We start from the raw sequence: 17,925 nt of genomic DNA on the forward strand, positions 1-17,925 counted from the left end.
TTCGGACCATTTCTTGATTTCATCGGAAGTGGCATGTAACTGAATATCTATGATATCTTGTGTAGGGTCCTTAACTGTCATACAAGTAGTCTGATCTGGAGTGAGTGTCGGTATCGTGTTAACTGTAATGTCTGGAGTCTGAGCTGTAAGCTTGGCTGTTCGATCTGCTAGATCGTTACCCTGGGAAATGATATCAGTGGCTTTCGTATGTGCCTTGCACTTCATGATAGCGATAGCTGTCGGTAAATGTATTGCATCTAACAGAGCTTGAATGAGGGGACCATGCTGAATCTTGGTTCCATGAGAAGTCATAAAACCTCTTTCTTGCCAGAGCACTCCAAAGTCGTGTACGACTCCGAATGCATAACGTGAATCTGTGTATATGTTAACTTTCAGGTTCTTGGCACGTATGCAGGCTTGGGTCAGAGCGACGAGCTCTGCTGCTTGAGCAGACAGGGTATCAATACGATGTGTTTCTATAACTTGGGTTTCAGTAGTCACTGCATACGCGGCTACTAGTTCTCCTGTACTTGTTCTCATACATGAACCATCCACATAGAGTGTCAGGTCGGGATCAGGTAATGCAATGTCTGTCAAGTCTTGTCTTGGCTTTGTCATGGTGTTAACAACTTCCACACAGTCGTGTGTGGCAGGATTCGAAGTAACTGACGGTAACAGTGTAGCTGGATTTAAAATGTTGCAGCGTCTGATTTCTATGTGTGGCTGGAACAGTGTCAGTTCATAACCTGTTAAACGTGCAATTGTCAAGTGCTGAGTCTGTGTTCGGTTTAAAAGAACTTCCACGGAGTGTGGAACTTGTACTGTCAGGGAGTGTCCTAACACTATGGAATCACTTTGTCTGATAGCTAGAGCTGTGGCTGCAACTGACTTGAAGCACGCAGGCAGAGCCTGGGCCACCGGATCTAATGTGCTAGAAAAATAAGCACAGGGCTTGTATTGTCCTGCTTGATCTTGTGTAAGAACAGATAATGCAGTACCATCACGTTCAGTAACAAAAAGTGTAAAAGGCTTACTGTAGTTCGGTGTTGCTAGTACAGGTGCTTGGCATAAAGCTTTCTTTAACTCATTAAAAACAAGTGTATGTTCCTGGGTCCAAGGGAGGACAGTCGATACGGCTGCCTCCTGTGTCGTTAACTGTATCAGTGGCTTGGCTAGAAATGCATACTGAGGAATCCATTGTCTGCAGTAAGAAGTGAGGCCGATAAAAGCTCGTACCTCCTTCTGTGTCTTGGGCTGCGGAAGATGTGCTATTAACTGGATACGGTCAGGTGTCAACTGCCTACCCCTCTTGGACAGTAAGTGTCCTAAGTAGACCACTTGCTGGACACAGAATTGCAATTTGGAAGGGGACACCTTGTGCCCCATTTCGGCCAGGAAATACAGGACTGTAAGTGACGCACGTTCGCAGTCACGTTCAGAACGGGCTGTGATCAGTAGATCATCGACATACTGGAGCAGGGCAGTGTCAGCTGGCATGTGAATATTGTCTAGTTGTCTTTTAAGTGCTTGACTGTAAATACTAGGACTTTCTGTGAAACCTTGAGGTGCTCGTGTGAATTGATAGCTTCTTCCATTTAAACAGAATCCGTAAAGGAACTGGCTGTCTGGGTGAATGGGCACACTAAAGAATGCGTTCTTGAGATCGATAACTGTAAAGAATGTGGCTTCAGAATCAATGGCTGTCAATAGGGAAGAAATATCTGGGACCACTGGGTACTGGGGTATAATACATTTATTAAGTTCTCGAAGGTCAATCACTAATCGATATACTGGAGGTGCATTTGGATCAGTACGTTTCAGAATTGGAATGATAGGAGAATTACATACATTGGAGTCAGTTTCTGCAACCACTCCTTTAACAATAAGCTCGTCAATAATTTTGGATAAGGCTGCTACAGCCTCAGGTGGCAATTTGTACTGTCGGATTCGTGGTAAAACGACACCTTGCTTCAGGGTCACACGATGGGGTGTGATATGCATACAACCTACATCAGTTGGACCTTGCGCCCATAAATGCTGTGGTACATTCAATAATCTTGGATCAAAATCACGTAATACATAATGACCTTTAAAATCACGCAGAAACAGACGTACCCCTTCTGGGGAGCAGCATATTACTGCTCCTATTTCTTTCAGTGTTTTAATGCCTAATACATTTTCTGGACAAGATTTCGTGAGTATCAAGTCTGTAGTTCGGGACAATGGACCAACTTCTAGAGTAACTGGTTTCGATATTTCATTAACAATAGGCTTTCCTGAAAATCCAAGGGAAACATTTCTAGAGCCTGAGAGCGGAGCCCCTGGAACCTCGTCATGACTGATGGTAGTCCTACTTGCCCCTGTATCAATCAGAAACTTTCTGTCTTTCCCTAATACTTGACTATGTACATAGGGACCCTCTTGATCTACAGGAATCTCGATGAGAGGCAAGCCTACCTCCCTCTCTAGGCTGTTTCATGAATATGGCTGATAATCTGGATATTCTGACTGTGCATACTGGTACATCTGTTGTGTAACGTGTTGTGTGGCAGCTATAGGCTGCGGTACTGTAACTGTCTGTTGTGCATTCTGTGGTGGCTGGGAAGTCTGTGAAACTTGTTCTTGTCTAGACGGACGTGGTCTTTCTTTAGTCTTACCAGTAGCTATGTTGTGTTTCAGAACTGCACATTCGTTTATATAATGACCTGGCTGTTTACAGTAATTGCATGTCCCTTTAACGGGAGCTGCAGGATGACTGGCTTGATTTGGACCCCTCTTCTGACTGTCTTGCGGAACAGACTGTGCAACTAATACTTTCATTTTCGTGTCTTTCATACGTCTCCTTTCATGTTCCTGCTCTTCCCTGATTCTGTTCTGGTGATACTGGAGCATCTGGAACATCTGTGACGGAGTATTAGCTTGCCAGGTACTTTCGACTTTCAGTACTCGATTTTTAACTTGTGGACTTGAATTCTCGACTAGCTTGGTAACAAAAAGATGGGGATACGACTCACTACTTGTTTTCAGACCACTATTAATAATGAAACATTTCTCAAATCTAGAATAAAAATCACTAGTATCTTCGTCTTGTTTCTGTTTACAGGCTGAGATGGCATCCCAATCTTCCTTTTTCGTGGCTAGTAATCTTGGCAAAACTTGTATTAACAATTCGGGCAAAGCCTTGGCTTTATCCCCAAGACCGGTACCTGGTACTCGTGTATTATCTTCAGTTTCTAATGCTGTCCAATCTATCTTTTTCTCTCCCACCTCCCATTCTTTTTCTTTGAGTTTTTCATATATGCCCGCAGGCAACAGGACCTTTAACATTTTAATGATATCAGGATACGTGTATTCTCCCATACGGAGCATGTCCTTTAATTCACGGTGAAACCCTGCTGGATCTTTATCATGACAGGGAATTAACTTTTTCATTTCCAAGAGTTCTATTTTCGTGATAGGGGTGTAAACAAATACTCGTTCTAGACCACCCCCCTCTTTCTTGACTGGATGCACTTCTCGTAACGGATTCTGTCTATCTATGTAGACTGATTTTCCTTCTGGGGGTGAGACATGAACAAAATGTGGATTCAGAAACGTTCGGTATTTGTGGCGCTGTTCTAGAATGACACTAATTAAATCGGTACCTAGACCTTTCCATCTGTTCTGGAGTAATTCATTTAATACATCATGTAAAGGACCTGGATCAGAATGCTGTTCCTCATACAGTGTAATGAGGTGCTGAATCATATACGTACCCACCAGTCGCTGCTCGGCTGGGGGCAGTTTCAGAAACGTTTGGGCCACTATTTCATCTGGAAACGTGGTAGAATCACTAGTCCATCGGACTGCTGATCGGGCTAGTTCTTGTTCATGCATGGTACTGAGCTCGCTATAACCTATTCGTGATTTCAGGATATGATCGGTAGCTTGGAATATTTGCTCAAGAGAACACTGTTCTGGTACTGGAGGAGGAAAAGTTTTCTTGTAATCTAGGCGTGAATGTCGGTCGGAAAGTCTAGTTCTACCTACATACGCTATTCTGTCGGGATTCTCGTTGTCTACCTCTTCAGTAGAAGAGTCATACTCTTTCTCGGTTGCTCTTTTTGCTTCTCGTTTCTCGTGTATACTTATGATTTCCCTACGAATTTTCTTGTACATACTCTCTATACAACCTTGTGTCTTGTGTTTTCCATCGGCTATATTGTCACTCCACCTAGTCAGGACTTTCATTTCCTCTTGATCTTTATCTGGACAATCTTGTTCTCTTATTAAACAGTTAATCAAAAACTTTAAAATCATGAGCTGAGTCTCGACTTTTCTTTGAACCATGGCTTCGTGAATACTTCCTGGATTCTCTCCTGTACGGATAAAACGATATATTCTGTCTAGATGTTCTCCCATATCGGGTAGGGTGACCAAATAACTGGCAACCCGTCTTAAACGCAATGAATATATGACCATGTGATCTTCGCCTGGAACTGGATCATAACGACAGTCAGTAAGAAGTCGCGTGATATCTACGTATGTAGACACTTTTGGCGTACGCTGTAACGCTAGGTCATGGAGCGTCAGACGTCTTGGCTGAGGCGGGGTGCGAGGAGAACCTCCCCCCGCGGCACCTAAACTAGAATCGTCGGTGAATACTGTACGGGCTGGTAGAGTGACTGGCAAAACGGGTACATGTAATGTGGGCTGATCCGGGGGTGCCGGAGCATGAACTTGGCCCCCGGGAACAGTGGTTGGCGGGACAGGAATTACATTATTAACGGGAGCAGGCGGAATAGGATTTGCATAGGCTGGGACTGTGTCGTCCAAATAGGACGAAAGAAAAATATCAGCTGCGGTCGGTTTATGACGTAGCTTAGTCGGGACCAATGGCGGCGGTAAATTACAGGGTGCTTCCGGGGTTGCCTTCGGCAAGCCCTCGGCAAGAAGAGGATACATACCTTTAATAAGGGCATTTCTCTGTCTGTCTGACTGTTCTGATCTAACTCGTTCACCTTCTTCTATTAATTCCCTTTCTTGGGCTTTTTCTGCGGACTCCCTACTTAATTCTGTTTTTCTGAATTCTTTTTCGGTTCTTTTATGAGATTCTTTGCGCCATAACTCGATGGCATCTTTCTGGGACTGTCTGGCTTTCTTTTTCCATAATGCTTCTTCTACTCGCATGATGCACTCGGCATCCCATGTACCTGATACAGGCCATCTATATTTCTCTTCAAGATCTTTGGTATAGTCCGCCCATAAGTCTAGATATAATATGGCATCTAAGCCATGCTTGTGATACATAAAATGTCCAGGACTGTCCCTAGGGGGGACAGGAACTGCTTCTTCGAGTAACCCTTTTCTGGTCTTTATCTGACGTAATTTCGAGAACAGAGGCATTTTCAGGAGTTTACTTGCGAACACAATACACAATAATCACAATAAATAAATGGCAAACAGATCACTCATACCACGACATAAAAATACATAAATAACGGTTGGAACAGAATACTACCTGATACACATACACATGAATTTCTCGAGAACGGACTTACTAGAGTTACTGGATGCACTGCTAAAACAGTACAGAACATACCGGTCCCATAAAGAGACACGTCATACCGTACCCACTTTTAGGTGAATACTTCGTAATGGATCTGCGTATCCAAACCCAACGGACCAGGAACAAACTAATGATCCTGTCTAGATACTTCCCCCGCAACGGTACTCACCGGGAAGCAGAAACTGGAAGGCCTCGGACTGGACTGGACTGCTACGACGTCGAACTACGAACTTCGGACTTCGGAAACAGGTGGGCCTCCGGATACTTCGGACCTTGCACTCTCGGCTTGGGCTCTGGTCGGGACGAACCGCATTCCACACCGCTTCGTCTGGATGTCGGACCGCAGTCTCCGTCTCCTCCGTGGGCCTGAGGGAGACTTGAAGCAGAAATATCTGCACGTGCACGGTATTGTTCCGTCACGGCTGCAGAGGGTCAGGGGACCGGCGTTGCATCGCCAGCGCGTGAGGAAGGGGCTCGTCCCTATTCGGGCGCCATTATGTGGTATATAAATAAATAATACCGGGACTATTTTTGAATTACATTAACAATAACAGATAGCTCAATAAATAAGAGGCAGGATCCGATGTGTCCGAGTCAGAAGGATTTATTCAGGCAAAAAGGGAAAGGGACTGGATCGGGACAGCCTGAAATAAAATAGAGAGGCAGCTGCAGCGCTCGCTTACAATTAAACATACATATATATAGTAAGACATTTCCATTACATTGCATACAGTAGGCGTAACTAGTGACAAGCGTAAGATAAGAACACATGGGCGTGAAAAGAAGGCGTGAACATAGACATGTGATGAGGAACGTCACAGAAGTGTCATGAATGGGGCGGAAACATGGAGGGGGCTACCTGAGCAGCTGGGACCTTTAACCTAGTGGTGCGCGCAAACGGGCAATGACGTGTTACCGGGGAGAACTGGGGGCTATGACTTCTACACTAGAAGAGGAGACTAAAGTCTGCGGTGTCAGGACGACATGTACCTATAGCATATCTGGTATCTGGTGTTTGGAGTACATGTTGATAGAATCCAAAAGTTATCAGGGCAAAGGCTACTTGACACTAAGGCTGGTGCATGCATATATTCTACATGTATTGCGTGTGCTATGAATCTTCTATGAATATTAATACGGTAACTCTCTTGCATGGAGACAGAAAGACTAGACTATAGCTGAAACTGTTTATGCGGTTCAGCAGCTTAGGAATGCGAAGAAGGAAAGCTGGACTGATAACTAGAAGCATAACATATTCTTGGCAGACAGGCAGGCAGAGCCAGGCCGGGCACCGCGCTGCTTGGCAGGAAGTAAGTGAAGGGTCAGGGATGCAGGTGGGGGCTGCATCGCTCCTCGGAGTGGGTTCAGGAGACTGGAGCTTGAATCTGGTGTCCGGGCCCTTTTGAGGCCTAGGAACAGGGACAATGCGGTGAATTAACGTGCACACTGTAAAACGTGGCAACATAGGCCTAATACTCGTTGCTTTCACGAGAACTGGATACTGGCATACTAGAGCTGGACACAACTATAATTGCGTCTTTAATCGATCATAGGGGGATATATGCATATCGATCATGCACATATAACATAGGATGGGGAACACGTAGGCACATATAACAGGGCAAAATTCACTTTTCCACAGGAAGATCTTAACTTCCTTCTTGAATTTTGAATAGAATGGTATTCTTTTAATGTTTGGTCGGGAGCAGTTCCTGATTCTGGGTGCGGTGCCTGAGAAAGCTTTCTTCTACTGGAAGCACGGCGGTTCCAGCACAAGATCTTTTGCGCCTCTGGATTACCTGCCTCTTCCGAATATCATCACTTTCTGGGCAAGGTATGCCGGTGTTTTTGAGTGTAGCGCCTTATGTGTGATACAGGCCAGTTTGAGTTGTACTCTGGCATCTTATGGTAGCCAGTTCAGAGCTTTTAAGTGTGGATAGATGTGATCACAATTTCTAGATCTAGGTATGAGTCTTGTGGCTGTGTTGAGACAAGCTTTTAGCGGTGCTGTTGAGGTCTTGGGCAGGCCAGATAAAGTTGAATAACTGTATTCGATACTCGTGATGATCAACGCCTGAACTGCCATTTTGAGGTCTGACGTTTATAGGAATGGTTTCAGTTTTCTAAGCCAACTCAGGTGGTACCAGGCGTTTTTATCCGTCAAGTTGATGTGGCTTTGCATGTTAAGGTTCTTGTCCAACATGATTCCTAGTGAGTCGACTAAGGTCTGGGTGCAGTTAAGCACGGTGATCAGTGTGGTCATTCCTTTATTTCAGAAGAGATTTTGCAGGGGGGGATTCATTAGAATTCAGTTATTTGCTCATTTTGTTTACGTTAATTACTTATTAGCAATTGAATGGTCATCGTTAGCGCTTCATTCATCGACTTGATCTCCTCCAGTGATGAGACTTTAATGTAGATCTGTGTGTCGTCAGCATACATATGAAACAAGATGTTGGCTGTCATAGAATCTCAGCCAGCGGTTCCATGTAGAGGTTAAAAAGACTTGGGGAAAGAGTTAATCCTTGTGGTACACCAATTGTAATAGGGGATGGCGATGATAGCTTTCGATTACCTAAATTACCTAAATATGTTTGTGATGTATTCTCCAAGAATCTATATGATAACATGCCATATGCCAGCCACTGACTGGTACATCACTCAAAAATTAAATCAGTTGTTCCACCTGCCCCAATAACCTAGAAAAAGGAGTCTGTCTGACTCTCTTGTTTTGGGGTTATTTTTAGGTCTCTTTAGTTTTAGATGTCTATTGTTGAAGACCTATTGAGCAATACAAAACCAAAAGTAGTCTTTGTGTTTTTTGTCAGTTCTTTCGTCATGATTAGATGGTTTTCTTGTCTCTCTCACTTCTCTGCTACTGTTATGATGGCTTTCCGCCCTATTATTGTGCTTGTCGCTCATTTGAGCCTTTTCTACTAACTCAGTTTTGATTGTATGGCATGACTCCTTCCACTACAGGCATCAGATATTGCACTGCAGTGCATATGAAGTATTATTTTCTCTTCTTTTCTCCTGCTGCCAGATCTTCTGTTACCACCCTCTCTTTGTTAAGACTGCCCCCTCAACATTCCCTTGACCCTCCAGAGACTTCGGGCTCTTAGCTCAGCAAACTGTTGTATTGGGAGACAGTAATCATAAAATGTTTTTAAACATTCCAAGATGTCTGCCGGTGCTTCCACATGCACAAGTATACCCGACAGACATTTCCCAATGCATTTTTATCAGCTTTAAAAAAATCCATTCTAAGATGGCTGACATGGCTGTATGTTCATGTGCAGGGGTCATCTTTGAATGGATTTTCTTAAAGCATAAGAAAATCCATTCAAAGCTGACAACTGTGAATGTGTGTACATCCTCTATCAAGGATATACCATCCGACCCCGCAGGTTCTCAAATTGTAAAACCAAGAACGTTGTTTATCTTTTGGTTTGTCCCTGCGGATTAGGTTATGTGGGTGAGACAGCGAGATCTTTTTGCATCAGGTTAACTGAACACCGATCAGCGATACATACTTCGAAAATCAATGCACCCCTAGTAAAACGCTATGTTGACTGCCAACATAAACCAAACGACATACGTTGGTTTATTATTGAAAATTTTGAGAATAATAGCAGTATCAAAACAGAAGACTACCTTAAAAAACGGGAGGTCTTTTGGATCTTTTCTTTGGCAGCAAACATCAAGGGATTAAATAACGACATCCCTTGGGAAAATGCAATTAAGTATAATACCTGACATTTGAGCAACTAATTATTTCGACATAGCAGAATCTTTTTTGGAATTTTCCAATTATTGAGCCCTTAGTCACGTAATGACATAATAGTACTCTGTTCTGAAATTTCCTAGCAATCACATTAATATTTACATCCTCTTTTCTTTTCGTATTATTAATTTTAGTATCTGTTTTAATCTTTTTATTCAGTATTATTCACTTTTATATATTACCATCGATACATTTTTTATCTCAGCGGATACTTGAAATATTCGTTACGGAATAATTCCTCTATTGCCTATTTTCATCATTATGCGCATCTGTTTGTTTAAATTCTTTTGTTTAAATCCTTTTCTTATTTTTATTATTACATTGCTCGGCGCTAGTCCTTCCTTAGGCCAGCGCACCAGTTATTTTATGTTTGTATCCTCTATCCGCTTTTTAAGGTCTTTCTTTTCTTTTTATTATTATATTTGATTGGCGCCAGTCTTTCAGTAGGTTAGCGTACCAGTCATCCTACGCTCGTATCCTTAATCAAATGTTTTCACATTGCGTCTATTATTCGTGCGCTTTCTTCTCAGATGCCAAACAAGATTTGTGGCTTTAAATACCGTGCTACTAAGAACCGCAAACCATTTATCCTGGCAGCCGATTCCAGGCTGGTCCACATACGCGAGGCTCTAAGTAAGTACTACGTGATTTCTGTTTGAAGTCTGACTGCATTGGGTAATTTTTGGACATTGAATTAGGACCCGTTCAAATATCATGTTTTTGGCAACTTTAAGTTATTATTTCCGGCCTTGCCCCTTTTGTGCGATACTCTGCCAATAATTTCGGCAGCTGACTTCAGGCAGGTCCTATTTCGTGAGGTCCTTCTTTAATATTCCTTCTATGTGGTCTACTGTTTCTTTCACTGGGTACTCTCTGACATTTTAAGGGGACTCTCTGTAGGTTGTTTTGACATCGTTCTGTAGTTTTACATAACTGACACCACCACGGAACTTTCGACCTAAGATAGATGATTTTGGGGGAATCGAGACCCATATTCATCTTCTTTAGATTAGAGTCAGCCCACCCTCATTCAAGTTATTTTTCACATGGGGCGAGCAAAGATAGTCTCTACTCACCCTGTACATTATAATTTTGTTATTAGCTCCAGGCGAGGTCGCCCCCACCCACCGCTGCTCCTGCCCCCTGATTGCCAGTGCGCTGCCTGCTGCCTTCTGTGTACCTCTCCTCTGACTGCGATTGCCCTCTGTGTTCTTCCCCCCCCTCCTGCTGCCTCCGTTTTTGCCGTCTGTATTCCCCTCCGTTTTGCCTTCTGTTCTCCCCTTTTGCCTGTTGTATTTTGCCTCCTGTACTCCCCTTCCCCTTTTGCCTTCTGTACCCCTATTTCCCCCCTTCTGCTGCCCTCCCCCACCTGTTAGCTGTCCTTCTCCAGCCGCCAGACGACCCAGCCGCCTCTGAGCCGCCCTCGGCCCTCCTTCCCGCCACTGACCTCCAGGCGACTCCGCCCCCCCCTGCCCACTGGCCGCCCCACTCCCGCCACCCAGCTGACCTGCCCTCCCGGCTCCTTACTTATGACGCCCCCTGAGCAACCGCGCAGCGGACGCGCGCAGCGGGAGCACCGATTGAGCGCCGAAGGTGCGCCAAAGGTAAGCCCGTCTGCGCCCATCCGCGCCTGGACTGCGCCAGCGCCAGACCCCCTGACCCCCGCAGACCCCAGTCCACCCGCCTGACCTACGACGCAGCCACCCTCAACGCACTCAACCCCGGCCGGATCCCCGGTTGCTACCGAGCCACACTGAGACGCACCCACGGACCCTTCAGCTGCCACTCCTGCAAGTTCACCTGCATCCGGACCTGCACGGCACCAGCACCCACCAAACCGAGCACCAGCAGCAACCACCTGAAGTGCATCCTGCTCAACACTCGCTCCGTCCACAGACACGCCGTCCAACTCTGGAACCTGATCGACACTACATCCCCAGACGTCACCTTCCTCACGGAAACCTGGATGAATGCCTCCTCAGCGCCCGACATCGCCATCGCCATCCCGGACGGATACAAGATCACCTGGAGGGACCGCGTCAACCAGACCGGTGGAGGCATCGCCATCGTCCACAAGAACACCATCCGCATCATGACCAACACCGACGACACCCTCACAGCCGCCGAGCACCTACACTTCCAGATCCACACCGACCCCAAGACCACCCTCAGAGGCACCCTCATCTACAGACCCCCGGGACCGTGCACACAATTCAGCGAAGACATCGCCGACTTCATCAGCCCGCACGCCCTCCCCTCCGCTGACTACATCCTCCTCGGGGACCTCAACTTTCACCTGGAGAACAACAACGACCGCAACACCACCACCCTGCTGGACAACCTCGCCACCATCGGTCTCAAGCAGCTGGTGACCTCCCCCACCCACTACGCCGGACACACACTCGACCCCATCTTCTCATCCAGCAAGCACATCGCCTTCAGCCACGCCACCGGAATCCACTGGACGGACCACAGCTGCGTCCACTTCAGCTTCAATAAGAACACGATCCACCACCACCAGCAACAGGTCGCACGCAGAAACTGGAACAAGATCACAGCCGACCAGCTCGCCGCAGCCCTGAGCCAAGACCCCCCCACCAGCTCCACGAACTCCAGCCAGGCCGCCAACAACCTCACGAAGTGGATCAGCAACTGCGCAGACGACCTCGCCCCACTGAGGACCCCGCCCAGCAGACCCGGCAGTAAGAAAGCACCTTGGTTCACTGACGAACTCAAGAGCTCCAAGAAGAACTGCCGTGCCCTCGAGCGAGCCTGGCGCAGAGACCCTACACCAGACAACATGACCACCCTCAAGCTCGCAACCCGAAAACACCACCAACTGATCCATACCACCAAGAAAACCGCATTCAAGGAACGACTGGACAACAACGCACACAACAGCAAGGAACTCTTCAACATCGTCAAAGAGCTCTCCAATCCCAACGCCGGAAACAACGACATCACCCCATCACAAGACCTCTGCAACTCTCTCGCCTCCTACTTCCACAACAAGATCGCAGACATACACAACAGCTTCAGCACACAACCGAAGCACCCTACGACCGCACCAACGACCTCCACAACCACCCTCCGCGCCTGGACCCCGATCACCACCGAAGACACCATCCGCACGATGAACTCCATCCACTCCGGATCCCCAACCGACCCCTGCCCTCACCACATCTTCAACAAGGCCGACGCTGTCATCGCACCCCACCTGCGAGACATCATCAACACCTCCTTCACCACCGCTACCTTCCCAGAGAGCTGGAAGCACGCCGAACTCAGCGCTCTACTGAAGAAACCATCAGCGGACCCCACCGAACTCAAAAACTACCGCCCCATCTCGCTCCTCCCGTTCCCGGCCAAAGTCATCGAGAAGACCGTCAACAAGCAGCTTGCCGCCTTTCTCGAGACGAATGGATCCCTCGACCCCTCGCAGTCCGGCTTCCGGGCCAACCACAGCACCGAGACCGCCCTCATCGCAGCCACCGATGACATCCAAGCCCTGCTCGACAACGGAGAAACTGCGGCCCTCATCCTCCTGGACCTCTCCGCAGCATTCAACACTGTCTGCCACCGCACCCTGGTGCAGCGCCTCAGCAACGTCGGAATCCAAGAGAAGGCACTAGATTGGATCATCACCTTCCTCGCCAGAAGGACACAGAGAGTCCGCCTCCCCCGTTCAGATCAGAAGCCACTGAAGTCATCTGCGGTGTTCCTCAAGGCTCCTCGCTCAGCCCCACCCTCTTCAACGTCTACATGAGCCCCCTCGTGGCCATCGCACGCCAACACAACCTCAACATCATCTCTTACGCCGACGACACCCAGCTGATCCTCTCCCTCACCAGTGACCCCGCCACCGCCAGAGCCAACCTACGCGAAGGGATGACAGACGTAGCCGAGTGGATGATGAACAGCCGCCTGAAACTGAACTCAGACAAGACGGAAGTCCTCATCCTAGGCCCATCACCCTCCGCCTGGGACGACTCATGGTGGCCCACCGCCCTGGGCAGCGCACCCAATCCCACAGACCACGAACGCAACCTGGGCTTCATCCTGGACTCCTCCCTCTCCATGACCAGACAAGTCGACGCCGTCTCCTCGTCATGCTTCAACATCCTGCGCATGCTACGTAAGATCTTCAGGTGGATCCCCACCGAGACCAGGAAGACGGTCACCTAGGCCCTCGTCACCAGCCGACTGGACTATGGCAACTCCCTCTACGCCGGAACCACCGCCAAACTCCAGAAGAGACTCCAACGGATCCAGAACGCCTCAGCAAGACTCATCCTCGACATCCCCCGACACAGCCACATTTCCGGACACCTAAGAGACCTGCACTGGCTTCCGGTCAACAAGAGAATCACCTTCCGTCTCCTCACCCACGCACACAAAGCTCTCCACAACCAAGGCCCAAGATACCTCAACAGCCGCCTCAACTTCTACACTCCCACACGCCAGCTTCGATCGACCAACCACGCCCTCGCCGCCGTCCCCCGCATCCGAAGAGCCACCACAGGAGGAAGGTCCTTCTCCTACCTGGCCGCCAAGACCTGGAACACCCTCCCGACCCACCTCCGCCTGACCCAAGACCACCTCACCTTCAGGAAGCAGCTCAAGACCTGGCTGTTCGAGCAGTAGCGGACCCCCCCTCCCCAAGCACCTTGAGACCCTCCGGGTGAGTAGTGCGCTATACAAATGATTGATTGATTGATTGATTGATTAGTTGGCAATTTAGTGACAACGCATTATCCTTTATTGCAGATTATCATAAGTAGGTGCCTTTGACGTCATATTTAACGAATCCACTGATGAGTTATCCATGACTCAGAATTTTCATTTGGTCTGCCGTCATACAGGTAATCACAGTATAGTACATATAGGATGGCAGTCTACTTTAGACATCTAAATGCAAGTGCTTATGTGGCTTTACTTATTCATTGCAGCTCCTTTGTGCCCGATCATCCGGCTATCTAGTCTTTTTACTTGAAATCTACTATACTGAATCTCTTGTTGGAGTACCTCAGAACAGAACAGGTATTTATATGACTCTGCCTGTCCCTTCCTCCACTTTGATATCCTTTTTTTGGGCAATTGGAGTGATCAATTCATAACATTTTATGGAGGCTCCAGGTTGCTTTATTGAGATCCATCTGGTGCGTTGACGTCTATCTTTGACTTCGCACCTTCATTGCCATTATTAGGTACCTTGGCATGATCTTTTTTTATTCTTCTCAGTTGGTACTGCGGTAGTACACCTCATTGAATCATTTCACTCTTTCTCTGTTTTAATAGCGGCTATATCAGTCAGAGCATGCTACACCCAGCACTTTCTAGTACATAGACTGCGATCATTGTTAGGTAAAGCTCCATGCCTTCTTGTTTCTTCGGTATCTGGGGTGCACCTCGCTTCTTTGCACTTTTTGTGCACGAGCAACTATTTAACGTATCTTTTTTCTTTCTGTACACTACCTATACTCCAACCTTATCAGTGGTAATTCTTTCCTCCTTCTAAATTCAACTTCTATTGCACATGTATAACTTTAATGTCGCTTATTTCATTGTGTTGTTAACACTACATGTTGCAATGTTAATTTATAGTCACTTTTTAGTCCATCACTCGATCTCTTGCACCAAGTTTATCCTAATAGCCCCAGTATATAGCATTGTGTTATACAATTATGTATGTTCATGTGTATATATTTTTGTTTATATTTCGAATCTCAAGAGGAACTCCTGAAGAAGGCGTTGTTACGCCGAAACGCTCGTAGAGAGTGTCACCGTATCTACTTTAATTCTTGAAAAACCCTTGTCATTTTTTATCTTTAGAAACACAAGTTTTTTAATGTATTATTGATATATGTATTATTTGGTATGATTGTATGCTGATGTTGTTTTAGTTTTAATAATTGATTTATATGCACTGAAACAAAATAAAAAAATATATATATTTTCTGAAAAATGTTTTTGCTGTGTTAGTATACTGAGGCTTTGTTTATTAACTGTTTGTGTGAAACCTTATCTTTAATAGGTATTTTGTTGTCTAGGAACTGTTATTATTGAATTTACTGTTGCCCTGTCCTAGGAACATTATCCAGACTCAGGGGATCCCTTTTTATTACACTGAATGTACATCCACAGAAGTCATCTAAAAAAAAGTTGGCAAAACAAATATGGTTCAGGGGTAGGGTTGCCACCTAACTTCTTTCCTATCAGCACCACTGTCATTTTAATGTATCAGTCGGAACAAAAATAAGCTAAATCACCTAATGCAGGAATTTTTATGCCTTATCTGTGTATACTTCAAAGAGCAAATATAAAAAGAAAACCAATTTAAATGTGTTCTATGCGTGAGTTATTGATCCATGACAAATGATTAAAGTAAACAAAGAAAGAAGAGTCATTTTGCGAATTAATACATACAATTGTTTTTAAAGTCCTATTTTGGGTCTCTGCAGACTCTTGAAACATCAACATATTACTGCATTTTTCTCTTGGAAGGAAAGGTGGCGACCAAATTTAGGGGTTGAGATCTATTGCCTATGCCAATGCTAGTTTTACCAGTAGTTCATAAGCAGATATATATAGAGAGCATAACACCTACATTCCATATGTAATCAAGCCGTAAAAAAATAACATACAACATAAATTGCACAAGCACAAATGAATCTTGGACATCTATCCTACCTTTAAAAATTCATGCAGATTGCGCTGCGAGTTACAAATGTCTTGTGATACGTTTTTCTAAATGACTAAAGAGCAACATCTGCCTAGACAGTATTCATACATGTGTCTGTTTATTGGGGTTGTCATTACAGTTCGACTGATGGAATCGGTCCGGCGCTTGGACATAGAAAGCCTAATGGGCTTTTTGGATACGTCTGCTTCTGTCCAACCAGATGAGACCATTTTATTGGGTTGTAAAATCCTGGAACATCGAAAAAAGGTATCTGTGAGTCTCCATTGCTTTACATGACACTCAAGGCAATGAGAGGCAGTGAGCTTTAGCTACATATGTGGTTGCCTAACATTGTGTTATATTGTGTAGTGCTGTAGTGTGATATTCTAGGCTTTACTGTACTGTGAAGGACTGTGTGGTGTGAAGTACAGCGGTAATAGCTTAGGTTGTATTGGGTTGTAGTGCAGTGAGTTGCTATAATGTGCAGTATAAATAAGTTATTGTGCGATATTGCAGTGTTATATCACATTTCTGCAAACACAAGGAGATGACGAACAGAGCGCTGAAACCCTCAGTCACTCAGCCCAATCACAGATTTGGGTTGAATCCATCATAGTTCTTTAGCTCACTTCGCAAACCCAGTTCAAACCCAGCCATATGCAAATTAGTCTTGACCCTGTGCCTCATTGTAACAGTCCAGCCCAAACTGCCAAGCCAGGTCTTCCCCGCACCCGAAAACAAGCATCCTGGGCCCCGTTAATGTTGAGTGTCATATAAAGGAGAGATTTCTGAGAGAGCAAGCATTCATGGCTTGTTCCTCCTCTGGGTATGGATAGTTGAGAAAAATGAAGCACCAGAAAAAGGTCAATGATTACCAGTACAAAAGGACACACACCCACACACACATACATGTGTACATTTACTCTTAGACTTTGTAGTAACTTTACTGCTTTTGTCACTTCACCATTTCCAAGCATATATACATGTACAACTATTCTCCAAAGATTGGCCTGAGTCAGTGTTATTGCTTAAAATATGCTGACAAGGTTTACTACAACTTAGGTTCAATGGGACAACACAGAGCACTCAAGGGATCACAGTTTGTTCTTAAATTAACAAGTAGACGCATTTCGGCATTGCCTGTTTCAGGCCTTGCTTAACAGTGAAAGGAACATCTTAAAAGAGTGTATTTTTATATGTGAAACCCATCATACATCCCGATAGGGGGATTTGAAAATAGCAAAGGGGGAAAGAGGGCTGCTCTGAAAGAATCACCCGGGAAGGCACTCCGTGAAACAAAATGAAATGTAATGAAACGTAGCAAGTGGCAGACAAAACATCTATGCGTTTGGCTTGTGAAGCCTTGATCTATATATAGATATATATATATATATATATAGATATATCTTTTTTTAAATTCAAAATAGGTTCATGTATTTCTAACATTTATTTCTATTGGGTTTTATTTTACGTCCTTATCTCCATTATTTGTTATGGAATGGTGTTCCAATTTCAGTGGTTTGCTATGTGTGATTCTGCACTTACTCCAGATCTGGGCTGAAAAACATTTGTAATTGTTTTATGACCTTTATGGCTTAAGTAATAACGTAAGTACAGTTTGTGAATATCAACAAGCTTACCTTGTTGTGGGTAGGTGTTTGTCCCTCCCTAAACACCTCTTTAATCCTTCCTTTACCCCCTTACCTTTTCCAAAATCCCTCCCATTTTATAATAAATGTTCCCCATTTTCCAGCCAATCACCCCTATCCTTCCTACAGATAGAAAAAAACAGTAGGTATACATGAGGGGCATAGATCTCCTCGTAGAATAGATAAGAGAGTTGGAGGCAGAAGTCTTCAGATATAGGGTTTGAGAAAAGCATTTTATAGTATGTCACAGTTTGTGAATAAG

General features: G+C 45.4%; 1 protein-coding gene across 1 annotated transcript in view; it reads left to right on the plus strand.

The window, feature by feature from the left end:
* The window catches only part of LOC144783337 (maestro heat-like repeat-containing protein family member 2A), a 204,267-nt gene that overhangs the window by 61,974 nt on the left and 124,368 nt on the right, over positions 1-17,925 (plus strand). The window contains exon 2 of the mRNA XM_078662362.1: positions 16,154-16,281. Within this exon, the coding sequence (XP_078518488.1) occupies positions 16,154-16,281 (128 nt within the window). The remainder of the gene's footprint in view (positions 1-16,153; positions 16,282-17,925) is intronic.

The sequence above is a fragment of the Lissotriton helveticus genome, chromosome 9 (genome assembly GCF_964261635.1).
Source record: "Lissotriton helveticus chromosome 9, aLisHel1.1, whole genome shotgun sequence".
In the NCBI taxonomy this organism is placed as follows: Eukaryota; Metazoa; Chordata; class Amphibia; order Caudata; family Salamandridae; genus Lissotriton; species Lissotriton helveticus.